This window comes from Pocillopora verrucosa, chromosome 9 (assembly GCF_036669915.1).
Source record: "Pocillopora verrucosa isolate sample1 chromosome 9, ASM3666991v2, whole genome shotgun sequence".
Lineage (NCBI taxonomy): Eukaryota > Metazoa > Cnidaria > Anthozoa > Scleractinia > Pocilloporidae > Pocillopora > Pocillopora verrucosa.
This window is the reverse complement of record NC_089320.1, coordinates 22,051,543-22,069,632: the sequence shown is the minus strand read 5'-3', so window position 1 is coordinate 22,069,632 and position 18,090 is coordinate 22,051,543. Positions and strand designations below refer to the sequence as shown.

The 18,090-nt window shown below is 38.3% G+C and overlaps 1 protein-coding gene and 1 pseudogene across 3 annotated transcripts; both read right to left on the bottom strand.

The window, feature by feature from the left end:
- Window positions 1-2,228: 2,228 nt before the first annotated feature.
- On the bottom strand, window positions 2,229-3,277 carry LOC131779879 (uncharacterized; annotated as a pseudogene).
- Window positions 3,278-5,735: 2,458 nt separating this feature from the next.
- Window positions 5,736-15,061, bottom strand: LOC131779878 (uncharacterized). 3 transcript variants are annotated; one of them, XM_059096471.2, is made up of 7 exons: window positions 14,854-15,061; window positions 14,518-14,757; window positions 9,222-9,377; window positions 8,571-8,658; window positions 7,146-7,255; window positions 6,909-7,058; window positions 5,736-6,729 (listed from the first exon to the last, which is right to left on the bottom strand). In XM_059096471.2, exons 2-7 carry the CDS (start codon window positions 14,653-14,655, stop codon window positions 6,454-6,456), a joined length of 918 nt encoding a protein of 305 aa, XP_058952454.2. In that variant the 5' UTR covers window positions 14,656-14,757; window positions 14,854-15,061; the 3' UTR covers window positions 5,736-6,453. The 3 variants fall into 3 exon arrangements, with proteins under 3 accessions (XP_058952454.2, XP_058952455.2, XP_058952456.2); XM_059096472.2 differs by lacking the exons at window positions 14,518-14,757; window positions 14,854-15,061 and adding exons at window positions 9,777-9,817; window positions 11,120-11,751; XM_059096473.2 differs by lacking the exons at window positions 14,518-14,757; window positions 14,854-15,061 and adding an exon at window positions 11,120-11,753.
- Window positions 15,062-18,090: the final 3,029 nt, after the last annotated feature.

Here is an 18,090-nt window from a genome sequence, read left to right as displayed (position 1 = left end):
TGCGACAGATGAAAGAGCCCGATCTTCGCTTGCCTTACTGCCAACTTTATATTAGTATTAGTATGATTTATTATCACAAGTAAAGGAAAACTTAACATAACTTTATATGGGTGAGGATAATTTCTCAAATAACTAAGTCAAAAAAATGCTCTTCCACTAACACTGTTTCAGTCAATGCTGAACAACGAGTTACACAGGCAACACGTATATATTTATCACTGATATCATGAAGAAGGCCGAGGAAGCTTCATGTTGTAAATGCGACTTAAAGATTAAATTCAATTTTAGAGCATGATTTGTTCGACGGCACTCGTTGAGTTTAACTTCAATACTCTATGGTAATATTTCCTCTTTAAGCTGCAAGATCTTAAAGCGTACCTGTTGTGGAATAAACAGGTCAGTTTCGTCTACGGTTCTCACAGAAGACATAAGGTCAATAATACGAGTCTATGTTCCTATCTTTGGATCAGTTTGCTAAAAAACCAAACTGATGGTTGTTGATTATTATATAGTTACATCCATCAGAGTGCTCGCCGTAAGTTCATGTCCTCGACCGAATAGCTTTCTTCAGAGAAAACAGTACACTCTTCGTGGTTGATTCAATCTTTCATGATTTTAAAAGAATACAGAAAAGTGAAGATAGTGTTGTACACCCCGAGAAGCAGGAAGACGCCAAGCATGATGCGAGAGGTACGTTTAGCCTTATCCATGATATGAAAAGCTGCAGGGTGAAAAACTTGGAAGTAGACTCTTCCAGAATTTGTCTTAAGGAAGCCAATTTCCATATCGTAACTGGAAAGAGCGATCATTTCGAGTTCAGCGACAGCCACCTCGTACAAAACGTTGAGCGTCTGCAGATCATTCTTCAACGGCTGTTTCTTGACGAGTGGAAGAGACCTTCTGTTGACCATTTCGTGTTGCAAGTAGAAAGCAATAAATGGAAAACCAAAGATCAGGAAAATTACGGCGTAAGGGAGCGAACCAGCGCCACCAAAACTGAACACAGCAACAATAATTGAAAACCACAAAGGTACACCGCGGTAAATAGGTAGGTCTGCTTTAGGCATGAAGCGCCTGCTCTCTGTGATGAAGATATTCGTGAAACGATGCACAGAAGCGTGAGGAATATTTACTTTACGGCCAACGCTTTCTATTCTGGTTTGCCTGTAGCGAAGAAGTTCAGCCGCGAATGACGCAGACATTGTCGCACCGATAAGAAACGTTCCTGAGCCTAGTCACGGTCGTGTAACGATTCTATCCGCAAACAGAAGCCGATTTAGTTTTTTTCTGTCTCGGCAGCGAGGACAATTGATCGTTCCTCGTCTAGCGAGCTATGCCTTTGGTGTTTTACTGCTTATAAAGCTGAAGAATGTGAAAAAATGATGACAAATTCTGAGAAGACTTTCGAAGAATCACAATTTAGCGTGAAACAAAACAATGATTAGCTATTTCGGTCTTTCTGGGAAAATTGTAACTCTAACCAACCAATCTGAAGGATTATTCAAACTGTCATGGAAACCTGTGGCCTACATTTTTTGGTTGGAATTGGATTCCGAAAAAATGCATGGTATGAGAACAGTGGAAAGGTAGATGGATACCAGCTATTTGATATTTTCTCAGAAAGAAAGGTTGTATTTAATAATCCAACATGCGGCCGACTCGAAGATAGCTAACCTAGTAAGCTCTGCATTCCCCTCGACATATACTCAAACTGAGGCAGCTCCCTACCTCCCCCTCCCTCCTCCACCACTAACTCGAGAAACACTTTGAGGCTCAATAATTTCGTAAGTTTTAGAACCACTCTTTCCAGATATATATCCATGCAAACCAGCCCTGCTTATTATTGCTTATCACATAATTTGTTGTTACTCTAGGAGGTCAGCACTTGGGTGAGTGTTGTCACACAATTTTCATATTGGATGATTTCAAGAGTTAAAATTTAACCAGTTCACTAAATTCTCACAAACAAGAGCTTAAATATGTCTTGTCTAAATTGTCTTCGGATTTTACTGACAAATTCAGTTCTGAAAACTCACGAGCCTTTTCTCAGGTTGTGCCGGTTCCCAGATAATTGAAGCTTTTCAGCTTAACACAGTGGGAATCCTTTGCTATATTTCCGCTGTGCCTATTTGTACCTACAATTCAGGAATCGCATCTGAGCTCCATGATAACTACACTTTTACTATCATCTTCATAAGATATTATCCGTCTAACGTTGACCCGGTTAGTCAATAGGCTGCCACAAAGTAGCAGTTGTAGACAGAAGCCGCCAAGAAAAGGAGAAGCATCAATCGAGACTGACATTTGGCGTCGGACATGTGTTTCTTCGCGGTATTGTTGAATGCCTGAAATTCAATCTTTCCCTGAGAAAGTTCAACAAAACCAATACCAGCTTGGTAATTCTGGAGAGCAATTCCATCAAGTTCAGTGATGGTCACCTCGTAGAATGAGTTGAGTGTTTTCTGACCAGGGATGAAGGGCTGTTTATGGACAACAGGCAAGGTCTTCTGATTCACCTATTCGTGTTGGCAGTAAAACAAGAAGAACAGCAGGCAGGCAACGAGAAAAAACACAGGAATAGCCTTTGATCCACCGCCTGCAACAAGGGCTCCAAAGAGGCTGGCAAAGCACAGCCATCGCGCGACTCTTAAAAAGTACGGACAATCGATGTAGGTAAGCAACTTATCTTTTGGGAAGTAAGGTTTGCTCTGTTTGATGTAATGATTTGTACGGGCGTGAATTTCATCTCTGATTTTGACGGTGGTACCAACATCTTTAATTTCAATGTGTTTGGAGCGTACCCGTTCGATTTCGGTTCTCCCTGGGTTAGCGATCAAGCGATCTCTGTCAGACATATTAGTTTACCTCCAAGCAACGACAACCTAAGAATGCAATGAACTAAATTAGTCAGACAAAAATAATTCATTTCTATACTATATTATTTACATATTTTCTGTTAATTTGAAACAAAAATTCAAATAGGTTGAAATTTTGCAAGATAATAAGCTCTAGGTTCAATCCCTTGTCACCAGATCCGCAGTCAGTTTCATATCAGTATCATACGGTACACTTCTTCATAAACTTAGCGAGGTTATTTACAGGATCATAATTTGTTTTGAGGAGAGATATCTTGAATTACTACTGGATCAGGGTTTACTGAATTATATCAATTTTACTCCTACCTTTACTGATTTAGTCCGAAAACCTCCCGCGAGTATAAAATTAAGCACGAAGCTCTTTGCAGTGCGAGGACAACAAGCACCTGTGATGACATAAGATACCTTCTGCGAAATTGAAAATGTAAATGAACCCAGTTCCCCTCCTCCCCGGACATGGTAGCGGTAAAACCTCAAGTCTCTTTTTTAACCGAAGAGATAAATTAATTTGTCATCTTCCCGTCAAATCCAGCCTGGGAGGTTAGCAAATTTGAATTCTGGATGTGATTTATTGTATTATCCTCGAGACGGGTCTCAGTTCTCGCAAGTGACACTGGCTATTTATATACGTTTGTTTACGCATTTGGTAAAATTTGAGCCATTTCGGTTTTCTCGGAAATTGTGCCAGACTATCAACCGATTTTAATTGTTTTTATTCGAACACAGCGCTCCATTCGGCTCTTAAAAGGAACTTTTATTGTACTCACATGACGCAGCCTTAAAATACATTCCTAAAGACTGGTAGCAAATTGAGTAACAGCACAAATCTTAGGTGACTATCAAGTACAAAGGCTAAGATCAAATTGATTCTGTATTTGGCCTGTTTTCATTTTATGTCAGTATCTTTCGTAATCGCAAGGAAGCGAAAACCAAATACAAATTCATTTTATGGATGGGATTCTTCTTACTAAAGCGCTTGTTGAGTTTATCTTGTACAGCATTTGACAGTATTTTGCCTTTAGATGAGCATTTTTCTGAGAATTTTCTGAGAGGGTATGATATAGGTTTGTTCTATGTGGAAAACGTTTGACAAGAGTATGTTAATGCTATCTTCAGTTTAGTTTCTCAAAACGGAGTTTATCTTCGTTTTTCCGTAGCTATATTCATCGAGGTTCTTGCACTATGTTATAAACGTCGACTGCGTCGTTCCCTTTAAAGACAAGAGGTGTAAAGTACGTGATTAATTCACTCTTTCAAGATCAAAGAATACAGAAAAATGAAGAAAGTATTGTACAAAGCGAGAAACAGGAAGACGCCGAGCATGATGCGAGAGATACGTTTTGCTTTATCCATAATCTGAAAAGCTACAGGGTGAAAAACCTGGAAGCTAAATTTTCCAGCGGTTGTCTTAGTGAAGCCAATTTTCAGATCGTAACTAGAAAGCGCGATCGTTTGGAGTTCTTTGAAAGTCACCTCGTACAAAGCGTCGAGCGTTTGTAGATCATTCTTCACTGATTGTTTCTTGACAAGTGGAAGTGACTTCCTGTTTACCTGTTCGTTTTGCCAATAGATGGCGATGAAAGGAAAACCAAAGATCAGGAAAATGATCGCTCCAGTGAGCGTTGCAGCTCCTCCGAAACTCAACACAGCTACAATAACTGAAAACCACAAAGGGACACCGCGATAAGTTTGTAGATATGCTCCAGGCATGAAACGCTTGCTTTCATCGATGAAGATGTTGGTGAATCGAAACACCGAGGCGTGGGGAATATTCACTTTGTGGCCAACGTTTGTTTTCCTTAAGTGAAGAAGCTCAGCCGACTCTAACTTGGGCATTCTACTTAAATACTCTTTAGTCAGTCGAAAAAATCTCCAGTGAACGAGGACGATTGAGTTCTCAGACCACTGAGAAGGTCGTCGACGTAACTTGTAACTCTTACTCGTCCAAAGAATAACTGTATCATGAGTCGACTTAAATTTTTTAAGTTTGGTGAAATGGTAATTTATGGATACTGCGGGCTTGAGTAAGAAGTCGATCACGCTTCGTGATAACTGAGTTACATAGGAATGTTGCCCCTTCTTGGAACTGTTGACGTAGAAATGCGAGATTACGGAATCCCAGGTGACTCAACTATTTATGTTTTGATTAAATATGGTTTGACTTGTTCAAGAAATTTTGGGTCATCCGCGTCATGAATATGGTAATGAACATTTCATGCGACTAATCAAATCTTTCTCAATCAGTCTGACAGGCATCGGAAAGAGTTTAAAAGCAAACATGAGGTAGCTTGCAAAATAATTCTGCGTCTGTTGTGACAAGAAGATGGATATTCTGTTTCCAGTAAATGAAATCTTTTGATAATATATCACGCAATACAACGATATCCCAGTTTCAAGGGAATGTTGGTATTTCTAGTAAATTGTAACTCGAACCCATCGGCCGAACATCTGGCTGGAGAGTCCACCCACTGTGAAACAAGGTTATAGGATCATAAAATTGCTATTGGGATGGTCTCAATAATAGAAGCGGGGACGGTGCTTGTTTGTCATTTAGAAGCGTTTTCGACGACCACCCAAAATGGCCGCCACCATAAACTCCTTAACGCTGTATACATTGCTGGATCTTCACCCTTGTCTCAAACTGGTCCCTTGTTTTTTTTGCTCCTAACAGCCCCTCCCGACCCTCCTCGAACCCAAATAGACGACTCTCGATCCTAGGCAGTTACTGCCTTGTCACGTCGTTTCATTTTTTCCGATCCCATTCATTACCAACCATCCTCACGTCCCTACAAGTGTTCGTCTCAAATACTAAGGGCAACAAATACAATAAAATCTGTTTTTTAAACTTTTAACTATATATATATATTACTTCAATGATTTTGCTGTTCTAAAAGTATCGAAAAATGTATGCTATAAATATCCAAAATACACTGAAACCTTTTCCCTCAAATGAAATATTGGTACAACAGAGTATTCTTTTAGATAAACGACCTAATTCCAATTTACTAAACTGTCAATAAACGAAAGTCCTCTTTTCAGTTAAGCCATACACCTATCAAAAATCGTACATGGTTTGAAACTAATAACTTAATATAATTTATAATTTAATTTCAAAGCGAATTAACTCCTTTTAATCGAAATAGACTCATTCTGTAAGCGGCAATATCATAAAGTCAAATCAGTTCAAAAATGACGAAACTTTTGATGCAGACATCTTCGGTTGGCAAATCACAGTGGCGCTCAAAACACTTCCACTATCTTATACCAAAATCACATACGAAAGTCGAAGAAGAGAAATACTGCAAGCTGGATCAAGCCATATTGACCTTACTGTTTACATGAATATTGTTGCGATTCTGACTTTAACTATAAATAAACGGAGTCTTCTTTAACTATTGATATCCTACCGTCTGGAAATCATAGAACTCTGGGTTTCAAAATGATTCATTTGAGAAATCAACGACTTCAAAATTTGAAGCGACGTTATCCACTTTTCCTGGATGACGCAAAGAAAAAAGATGACCTTCCCAAATGACTCGAACAATACATCAGGATCTTTAAGTCGAGAACTTCCCTGTTAGCTTGTTGAAAACAGGGAACGTCGCCGACTACCTGAAACTGAACGAGCAACGGTGTTGCAGTCATTTACATCAGATCCCAAAGATCTCCGATGGAACCACGAAAATCTTCGAAGTACCGATTGAGATTTGTTTGTATCTTCCGGAGTTTTCTCGTCGTCCTTGTGTAGAATAGCAACGGCGGCACTCTTGAACACCTCTTGAACATTCCAGCGTGTTTTGGCGCAGCATTCTACATAATCACGTGCGGCGATAGACTGTGCCACTGAAATAGCCTGAAGAGAAAAACGATAGTCATCTCAAGAGTCATTTTAAAGACAAAAGAAGTGTGAGGTCTGACTCGTTCAAATCATAAACGTTGTCATCAAGAGATATCAGGGAACCTGGGCACAACGTTTGTGAGATGTGGACCGCAGCCGCAAGTGGAGAGTTCTCCGCTGACAATGTGACTTACCTGGAGTCTGTTGATGCTGTCACTCTCCTCAGACTCCTGACCCGGCACGGTCAGATAGAGCTGCAGAGCCGCGTCAGTGCGCAAGTCATTCTTACAGCCAATCAACAAGTAGGGAACTCCTGGGCACGCGTTACTGATCTCGGGGACCCACTGTTAAGGTAAAAAAAAATAGATACTAGGAAATAAAATAACGTGTTTAGCCATTGCAAGTTTATGATTAAAGAAGACACTGAGTACCTTCTCAACGACGCTTGTTAATGATGGGGGATGACCAATATCAAAACAAATGAGAATGACGTCAGAGTCACGGTACATCTCCTTTCTGATGCTATCAAAGTCCTCTAGGCCTGATGGGAGATGAAAAGATATCATTTGTAAGATTAACAAAACTGTATTAAAACAAAAAAGTTTATAGACCAAGAGAAAATAATTTCCCATTATCTTCTTTTGTATTCACCCGTTTCAGGTCCCTGTGGATGGAGGTTAACTATAGGACACAAGCAAAAAAGAAATTTAAAAAAAAAAAGAAAAAACAGTACTGAGAAGTAGTACTTTTTTCCCTTTGGTATGAATTTCTTTTTGCCTTTTTGCCTTTTTGCCCTCACTTGGCAAAGGTCTATTGGTAAGAGAGAAGGCTGGTAGTTCATCCAAGTTTCATCAGTTTCGTATTTCTTCGTGGAATTCAGGGATCTCCCTAGTTTTCAGCGCAACAGGTAAGGGACCTTTTCAAACCAGTTAAGCACATTTGCAGCTTCAGGCGTCTGGTCATTCTTAACTTTGTCATTTCCTAGAGCGTACAGTACATCGCGCCTATCAAAAATTCTCCACCGAAAAATTCATAATATGAACGATACACCTTTAGGTTCATAGGTTGAACAAAACAAAGTAAAATTTTGTTTAAAAGCATTATATTTGACTATGCTCTTTCCAAACTGCTTATAACGTAAAATGGTCTCCCTTCGATTTCGGGTGATATCTCTGGCGTGGCATATCACTGGAAAATCAGCGGTGCCAGCTACGAATCGCATCGCTATGAAATCGAATCGCATCAAATAGCTGAATTCGTGTTCTAATCGTCTCAAATTCAGAACTTTTACGCTGTCGAGAGATTTTATTTTCAAGGCTTCTTTCAAGCTGTTGTCTTAAATACATTTCAAGTAGAATTTCACGATGAAGACTAGCTTTGTCCCCACGTGTTCGTTATACAGCCGGCAATTGTAGAGCTGTCAAGGCGGTTATTTCTGTCAATTGACTGCCTTTCCATTGCTATTACTTAACCTTTGTTTTGTTTACCCCTTAATTTCTTGTAAAGCTTACCAGCCACTCTTCGTGACCTCTTGTCACTGGACAGAAACGACAGCATTATTTACTGCCGTTTCATCGTGGAACTGACAAATGTCATGAGATTTAGCAGAAAGCCCGCGAAAAATCACTCTTGCTTCGAAATTCGAAAGGTAACAGTCAGTATTAGCTAACTAAAACACACGTAGATCTATAATAGTGCACACCGTTGGCTTGTTATTACACTTTCTTGCCAGATTAGCTGACCATAAATGCGTATTTTAAAAGGGTTGTGAGCGTTTGCAGGCGGTAATAGGTGCTCTTACAAGCCGTAAATTTTACCGGTTACCGCCTGATAAGGAGAACCCTGGGAATTCGTACCTGATATTTCCCAAAGCATAACTTCTATTCTATTTTCTTCTGTGGTGATATCTGCCACGCATTCGCCAAAAATGCAAGATTCTTCTGCCTGTTTTGGAGGCAAAACACAAAATTTTAGAAAAGAACCGTCGAGTACAGTACATAATGGTCATAACCCGGCGAAATAGAAAAAGGAGGATAACTTAACAGTAGCCATCGATAAATCAATTGATTGGCAAGCAAGTCTGCTACAAAGTGGGTCAGATAGTCAGTCAAACTGTCAGCTAGCCACTCAGTTAGCCAGAGAGTCGGTCAGTTTGTCAGTCAGTCAACCAGCTATTTAGACAGTCGGCCTATCGATCAATCACTTAGCCATTCGGTCAGTCTGCCCGTCAGTCAGTCAGAAAGTCGGTCTGCCAGTCATCTCACCAGGTAATCACTTGGTACGTCAGTGACTTAGTTTACTAGCCAGCCACTTGGTCAGTCTGCCAACCTGCCCTCCTCTCAGTCAGTCAAACAGTCAGTCAGTGAATGGCTCGGTCGATCAGTTGGTTGTACGATAAGATTTTCTATTTATTCATTAATTCCGGCCCCCTGTGAAGAAAAGAGCAGAAACTGAAGAGAAAGATGTTGAAATTCAGAAAAAATGCATCACTGCATAGCAGTACTTACTTCAAAATCACTTCTAACGAGTGCATTCAGCAGACTCGTCTTTCCGCACTCACTGTCGCCAACGACGCATAACTTGTACCTCTCTGTTTGACCTGAGTTCTCCAAGCCTGCCTCTTCGTTTGAGTTCGCATCCAATGAGTCATTGAGTTGTTGACTCTGTTGGTGCAGAAATGCAAATCAATAATCGATTTTAAGTTTTGAGAATAATTGCCTGCTTTAACGTTAAAGCCCCCTGTCGTTTAGCAGGGGGAGACGAGAGGATTAGATTCCGGCGCAAGAAGTCTGGATACGAGACCTGGCAGAGTCATTATGTTGTGTTCTTGGGAGAGACATTTCACTCTCGCCTTACCCATTTCTGCCAAGGAATTTGAGTGAGAACTGGCGAACTGACCGGGAAACGTGATGATTCCTAGGGTAACCTGCAATAAACTAGCACGAGGCCCTAAGGTTCTGTGCATGTAAGGTTAGTGCAATCTAATACTGAGCTGTAAAATCAACGAGCAGAAATTATGTATGATTAAGATGAATGATGTTGAATGATTGTATCAAACTTACAGAACAGCTCCTCATAATGATCAAATAAAAAAAAAGGTTTTCTGAAAAAAAGAGTGAAACAAATGGTAAAGTAGTTGGATTGTCGAATTTTTAGAGGCGAGAAACAGCATCGAAAAGAATATCATGAGCAACTGTAATCCTTTACACGTTACAGAGCCAAAAAAATTGTTTTCGCAAGAATGTTAAGCCACTGAAAAGGTCCTCTTACGGGAGGACCTCAAATGAAGTCGTAGGAGTTAGGAAGGTTTTTCGCAAGCGTTGAAGTGAGTTTAAGTGTAATGTAAAAATACATGAAGCTTCCGGCGTTTGCATTTACATTAACACGACATCTAATTCAAATATTCAATGGCTACGTAAGTAATTAAGCAATCCAAAAGCAAACAAAATCCTTTGTGGTCACGTAATCAATAACAACATAACAATTTGATAGATTTATTTTTACGACGTACGTTTGTGGCTACTGTTAAAACATATATGATCTACATGATATAAAATTTAAACGGATAATTGGCGAAAATATAGATAATAACAAACGCTTATATAGCCAAAATAGCATAATGATGAGTTGCATAAAATTTGAAGAAACAAAAAGATTTGAAAGGTTTTAATTTACAATTCTGAAATAAGCACTACCAGCTCAATTTCAAGCCTAAAACTATACGTATAATCTTTGAAGTGCGTGCTATAAATTTGATATCGCGTAAGAAATACCAAATTAACCAGAGACAGCTTTTCCGCACTCAATAGTTATTTTAGCGCGGTGAATTCTGATAAAAATGCGAGAAGCCTTACATTTTGTTAATCGACTTCCCCTTTCCCTTTGCGATGGATGTGATGGCATTAGTCCGTTTAAAACTCAGCAGAGAACTTTGTTTAATCATGTAATTTATAATCGCGCCGATTTGTTGGCGCTAAACTTCAATTGAGGGGGAAATTAAAAAGTGTAAAGATGCTGCTTAATAAATAACCCTCGGAGAATAAAAATATTCAGCGCTGAAATACAGGGAATAAAATTTCATTTGCATAGTTGCCTATCAACTTTCCCAAAAAATTAAGAAAGAGCCCCGTATTAAGATAATTGAGGATGATTTCAGCGCGAATCTATCCCAAAATATTTAATGTGTTTAGCGCTCCATTATTCAGTCAAAGAACAAATTTTGTACGCTGTTTTCTTGAAAAGTTCGTACATTAAACTTAAGATGATGTGTTTTTTATTAGAGTAACTGCATCTTATTTCATCAAAGATACGAACCTTTAGGCTTTCAAGAGAGATATGATGTGACGTTCAAAACAAAACTTGAACTGTGAAATAAGCTAAAATAAAATTATTCCGGCTAACAAACCTTGAAGAAAGAAACAGCTGGTAGGCTGAACGATCTTTTTTTCTTTCTGTTTCTGTGGTGTTTCATCTATGAGCTGAGAGGAACATTTGTGATGTCTTTCGGCTAGGATTCGCCCATGCTTAAAAACAAACTTGATTGTTTACACGAATTCGTTTTCTCTTCGAAAAGGAACAGTCGCCTGAATTAGATGTCCTGTCTTTTAACTGGCTTCTTAAAAGCGAATTTTATTGTCATGTTTTCAAACTTTGGCACGTATGCAAATTAATTCTTATAAGAAACACCTGTGTTTTGCCGGTTGCGTTTATATTAATCATTATTTTCCAACTTCAATAGTTAACCTACTGGTGAAGCTATAGTCAATAAAGTGGGCAATCAGTCAAAATTCTTTACTCGTCAGAGCTTGCTTTAAAATTTGACTTTATTCGATCTCTCGAGTGTTCCGTACTTTTACGAACTTTCTGGTAAATTGATTAACTCAATGTCTTGCTGTCGGGAGTGTTTACATTTCTTCTGGTACTAGATACAAATTTATGGAGATCAGATGCATTACATTTAGGGAAAGTCCAAATTGTTTTTAGGAAAACGCCTGTTTAGTACTAAGTTTGATTTCAAAATCTGACTCCGAATTCTCAGCTCCAAGTCGCCTTACAATTTCATCAAGATTAACATATGCTCAGGTTACATCAAGAAAAACACTCTTGCTGATAATTTTGCTACTTCTTATTACCTGGTTGCAAGATAATTTAGTGATATTGTAAAGAGAAGTTGCTCATTGGTCACCTGTGAGATTTGATTAAGTAAGGCTTTGTGAAAAACAAATCTGCATTGCTATTCTTTCGTCAGCCTAATGTGTACAATAGAATTCATCCAATTAAAATAACGATTATTCATCCTTCGTCAACCATTTTGAAACCATCTTGATTACGGTTGTACTGTAAGATCTTTTTTTTTTCCTTTCTTAAGCCGTTTATATAAACAGTAGCCTCGATTTGGCGCGAAAATATGCTCGTGGACATTATCTGTTCCTCGAAGCTCACAGCATTGTGCGGGTAACCGGTAAATCGTCTTTTCAAAGAACACAACGAAATAACCAGGACTGGAACCCAGACCTCCTGAATTTTGCCTAAATTATCATGATCTCCGCCTACTTCCCGTTTTCTATAACCAAAACTTTCTACAATCCAGCGAAATCATTTTAAATAAGATCGCGCACAAAACATTTTGATTTGTTTCGTACCTAAATTATCATGATCTCCGCCTACTTCCCGCTTTCTATAATGACGCAAGGTCCGATATTCGATTGTTTTATATAAAAGCTTTCACTGATTACAATGGTCAATATATTCTTTTGTAAAAACCACAAAGGGAAACGAGCGAGATCAGTGGAGTGCAAAGCTGGCGTATTATTCACATCATTATCTTTTCAGTTTACGGAGAGTAAGAATGTATATCAAGAGTGCGTTAAGTACTTCCATTCAAAGCTAACCATTGTATGTTCTATCGACTTTGTAAACAACAACACACATTGGCGTTAAATTCGGTGAATTCAAGAACATGCGCTTTTAATTTGGAAGTTTTTTTTTTCAATCTAAAATGCTTTAGGATTTGGAATGCAATGAAGAATCTCGAAGCCCTTCGGCTCGTTCCTGACATCAAATCAGCAGCCTTAATTTTCGTCGACGATCGCCGACGCAGAACTGCCTGTTGACATACTGTTTTCCATAAGTGTTGGGCTCCACTTAGCTTCAAATTGAAACGGAATTCAAGCGCAGACCTTTGCGAACTGAAGACAATCATTAGCCTTGAAGTTTTCTTATTAGTTTCGTGCATTTTCGTCGAGAGATCAACAAGCCGTTTTATTAGATATATGCAGGATTATCAATTAACACAAAAAATGCATGCTCGCCGGTTTTTAAATTTTTGTAAATGAGTCCTCTGCATTCAATTAGAAATTATATAGATTCCTGAGGCAAAATCAATCAGTGTTGTGCAGCTGATAATCATTTATAAAATTGACATCTACATAACAATCAGTAACATACACAAAGGGTTTAATCGAGCCAATATTCTAGATTTACTCAGTTTTAAAAACATCTGCCCCCGCACAGGTTTCCATTAGATACCAAAATTTGTTTGTCTCTTAAATAACTCAACTCAGGGAATATATTAGAGCTACAGCAAGGTATTTCTTCAGTCATAAATATTAGTAAAGTTTTAAGGATGAAGTATTAGACCTTTTCAACCAAAACAAAGGTTGTCACTGATACAAAAACTTATAGCTAGTGGGTTGAAACATGTTAAGGTTTGGAGTGCCATTGTAAACGTATAGCACGCCTTCTTGTCATGCAGGGAACGAATTTTCTGGAACTGACTGTATTTAAATAGGCCTATGGTCACGAAGACAGTGTGGAACAATTATCCCGTTAAAACTGCTCTCAAAGGCCAGATTGATGCATTGTTAATCTTTTTGGTGGTTTACCTCACTGAGCGACGCGTAAGTTACTGATATTCGTGCAGTTTATGCGACAAATGGATTATTATCAATTTACACCGAAGCTGCCTCGACTCTTTCACCATTGCTGGTAGAAACAGTTCGGCTGTGTTGGAAGGCTGCACGCAAATCCGGTTGTGTGGATAAATACATAGGACTTATACAGCATTCTTCTGTTTCCATATTTGCAAAGCACTTGAAATGACACAAGACAGGAAAAATGAAACGGAACTACACACAGAGTATGGCATTAAGCGAAACTACACCTCCCGCTACGTTTGGACTATTTTTAGACAACCTTTAACTCTTTCTAGTTGGGTATGTTCAGTTTATCTTTTATAATCATTTAACACCTAAACGAACAAATTCCGAGGCCTTCTTACGCAAGATTAGTTCAGTTTTGGATAAGTGTTTTTCGTGAGTTCTCTATTTCAAACCATTCACTGCTCCTCATGCGAAACGTATGGCCACACTTATCACAGATTTAGCTTCACCTAACTTTGTTTGAATCATCCTACAAGACGCTTTTTAACAGAGGATACAGGTATTCTTGAATGCACAAATTTCTGTGATAAGCTTGAAAAGAATCACGCTCTTAATCAAAGCCATAGACATGATATGAATAAAAACAATTAAAGTTAATTAGCACCTACTAAGCAAAGTTCGAAAGCCAAGGCTTCATGGAAAATGATTAAGAACTTAATCCTTGGAGTCTTATGTCAGCAAAATTATTGCGCAAAAGATAATAAACATCGGAAGTGTTTCAAAAAATCAAGGAATGTAATTGAATGGCGTATGAAAACTGATGCTTGTTGTTTTTAGACGACAAAATGACGGTCGTGACAGCTGCATGATTCTATTTCGGCTTTGCAAATGCCGAACGTGGCTTAAAGTAAGAGTTACCTACCAAATGCATTGAGTTGGTAGAGTTCCTTCGTCTCGATTCATCTTCCAGCAAGGCCTCTAGGCGTTTTGGATCCAACATTGGCTCGGAAATCACTGGTAGAGCACTCCTTCGGCGCGCCATTCTGTTCAGAATAGTCATGAATGCCTAGAAGACCTCTGTCGCAAATTGCGCGCCTTCAACAATCTTCCGATCTTCCGGCTCTTTGGTGCCAAGCGCTACGACCGGTATTTAAATTGTTCCCTAGGGCACCGAGATCCAAAATGAATTTAGTCCTACTATTCTTAGCGGCTCATAATGCACGACTCTTTGACCTTCTGCTTACAATTTTCTGCTTACTTGTGAATGATTGAATCTGTCAGTGAGGTTCGGTTATGACCAGGTGACGGTTGAAAGACTTCGCTCACGGGGGTGGTACTCACGAATAACGGGCTAAAAATTGCGTCATAACTCGATATCACCTGCCGCCTTTACAAATCTATTCACGGGTGCTATTTTTCCTATGCGTTTCACGAAGTACGTGATCGATTGATTAAACGTTCAATAACCGGTCTCGCCTGAGGGATTTTACGGTTGATTGTTTTATAATTGAAAGGTTCGGTAAAATAAATGAAAGTTTTTGTTCTCTTTATACCGTATTGTAAACAAAATGAAAACCACTCATCAGATCGTACCTAGATCCTTTGTGAGAAAGGGCGGGAGGAGTCAACTAGAATTCAGATTGTAAAAGAAAGGCGCAAATATTCCATTCCATAGGAGGCTTGGCCAAATTTTACTTCGAGAAGTTTCCAACATTGCCATGAGTTTGAAAACAAGAGAAAATCCTGTATGGATTCACGGATTCATTAGATATTGCAATAAAATACGTTATGTTTGATAAGTAACGAGAGAAAAATTGTCATGTAGTTGTGAAAGAAATGTTTCTTGACTAGTCTAATCCAGCGTCTCCAATTGAGTCTTATGATTTCGGACAAATGTTACCAATCTCGAGCGGTTTCTTCTTAACATGTAAGATTCGGCTGTCAGATTCTGGGTCTAGTGGAGGTATTCAAATCTTGAATTTATTGACGTTAGAGTAACCGTGAGATTGTTTCAGTCATGATTTATGGCAGTTTTTTAATTTTGTGGTGTTGACATCATGTCTCACACCATGGAAGAAACAAAAATGAAGACGTTTTAAAGTCGCTGTCACTCCTATTTTTATCCGGCATTATGGACGCAAATGCATTATTTCAAAGTTGGATTTTTTTTCTTCACATAACGTATTTAGGTGAATTTGAAGAAGTTTTGGGGTCCATACAATTCAAATGGTTCAAAAACTGAGAGGAGTTTTTTCAAATTAGGTTTCAAAACATCATGAGGTATCATAAATTGGTCAGAAATTAGTTTGAAGTTACGTTTAATTTAAGGAAAACATCAAACACAAGTCAGGTAGTTGATTATCTTATGTAGTCTTTGCTATCACCAAGGTCTCCCAAAAAACTTAACATTAAAACTTATTAAATACTGGGAGTAAATACATTTTAGAATTTATGAAATAGATGAATGCATTTAAAAGGCGGTGAATGACAAAGCAAATAAATAGATGAGTGAATCATGTTAAATGTACCAGTAATGTATTAAAATAAATCCAAAAATCCATTAAACAATTTTATTTCCTACGGAACAAAAGAAACTGCCCTGCTGATTGAATAATTTCGTATGATGACTGCCGACGGTCCGTATCGTGAACACCCATTTACGGCTTCCGACTCTAAATATACCACTTCCAATGTGAAGGTCGCTCGCTTCCGACCAGTAGTTTCCGATCTCAGACTTAGGTTTTCGACAGTTTCCGTATCTTTGCGAAGTTCATCTTTAATGTGTTCTTTACGGTAGATATACAATTTTTGACCGCCTTGGGGGCGACTCACATGGCCAGTACACCGTGCATCCGCATTTAATAAATCTTCACTCTTCAAGTAACTGATACATCAATCAAAAAAAGGAAAGCTGAACTGATACTACAATTTACGTATAAAAATCTCTTTGATTCCATCTCCGTCACTAGATAAATAGCGAAGGTCAGTTCTATCTCTCTCTCTCCTTTTATTTTGTAGTTATATATTGCCCAGGTTCAGTTGTTAAGGTCTCTTATCAGGGATCTCACCGATAGCGATGTCTAGGGTTTCCCATAAATCGTATCCTATTTTAAAAATTAGTCTTTTGAAAATCAGTTTAAAATTATTCTGTTTTTCAAAAATTAAATTAAAAACTCGCTAGTTTCGGTCACGATTCAATTTACTTTCGCGAACATCTCCTTCATTTGCGATAGCTTTTCATACATTATCATCATATTTCCATATCTTTTAAAATCATAAATTTTAATGTCATTCACAAATTGCGGGAACAGGATTTTCCACCAACAAACATTAATTTTACATCACATTCATAAGTTTTCGAGCGGAAACACACTTGGCATATGGATATGTTTTGATTATGGGGTCAAAAAAATTAAATTAATTGCATTGAATCCCACGCTGAAAGTCGCGATAAAAAAAAAGTATTCAAAATCTTACGCTCACCTATTGAATAAATATGAAAATCTCCCCTACTGCGAAAATTGAAGAGAACGACTTTTCCATAGGTAGCTAATTTAGTTATGGCTTAGTAAATTCCGGTTTTCTTTATCTTTACGTAGTTCAGCTGTTTCGTCTTCTTTTCTTTGTCAGTTAAAAATGTTGATCTCATATTAGTTTTTTCTTACATGTATCAGTCGTCACGGTCTTTGGATTAAACAAAGTTTTGCCGAAACGGCTCTATCGCTACTTTCGAGTGCGCTTATCAGTGCCTTCGAAAATGACGGACTTCTCGAATCCCTTCCGATTGAATTTCGATTGCGTGAAAGTAACGTCGAGCGCTGTACCCAGCCGTTAGTCTCATAAATTTACAATCACATTAACTTTCCAAACTCAAACGAGATTTGGTTGATTTCAGTTAGGAACTCGATTTAAAATGTTGAGAAAAATTTTTAAGTTGAGGAGAGAATGTTTTTTTTTAACTTACGACAGATCAAAACGTATTTGAAAGAAGAATTTAATTACCCGAGGGGGTAAGTGTAAAAAATCCCTGGGAAAACAGAAATCTGAGAAACATTCTAAATACTTGGGAATTAAAACATATGGATTTTAGGTGTTTTCTAATATCTTTAGCTAGGAAATAGCCCGATATGGTCTTTGAATACACGAAGAACAATATCTCAAGAATCATAATAAAGTTTTACAGACGGTTTCAACCTGGCCCAATTTGGTTTAATTAGGGCCTTGAGTTGCGCTTGACTCATTCGACTCTTTCACAGATGTCTTTTCACGACATGTATTTAAAAGCTTCTAGAGGTTATAATAGATACTTTTAAAGAAATAAAGAACAAAGGTATTTTATCTAAACAATGTATTAAAAGACTAAAACCTATTAGATGAACAGATGCGTAGCAGGCTCGCGTTCCCACACTCAAATGCAAAAATAAAAACAAGTCTGCTATAGGTTAAGTTTTCATTTCCTTTTCATCTTTCGCGCGATCTCAAGTAGGACTTTCTT

Excerpts from the sequence above, each read along its gene's own strand:
- LOC131779878 (XM_059096471.2), bottom strand. The coding sequence starts at position 14,655 with ATGACTATTCTGAACAGAATGGCGCGCCGAAGGAGTGCTCTACCAGTG. Across the intron at positions 7,256-8,570 it reads TATGCTTTGGGAAATATCAG|GCCTAGAGGACTTTGATAGC; the intron begins GTACGAATTCCC and ends ATCTCCCATCAG. Across the intron at positions 7,059-7,145 it reads TAACAAGCGTCGTTGAGAAG|TGGGTCCCCGAGATCAGTAA; the intron begins GTACTCAGTGTC and ends TTACCTTAACAG.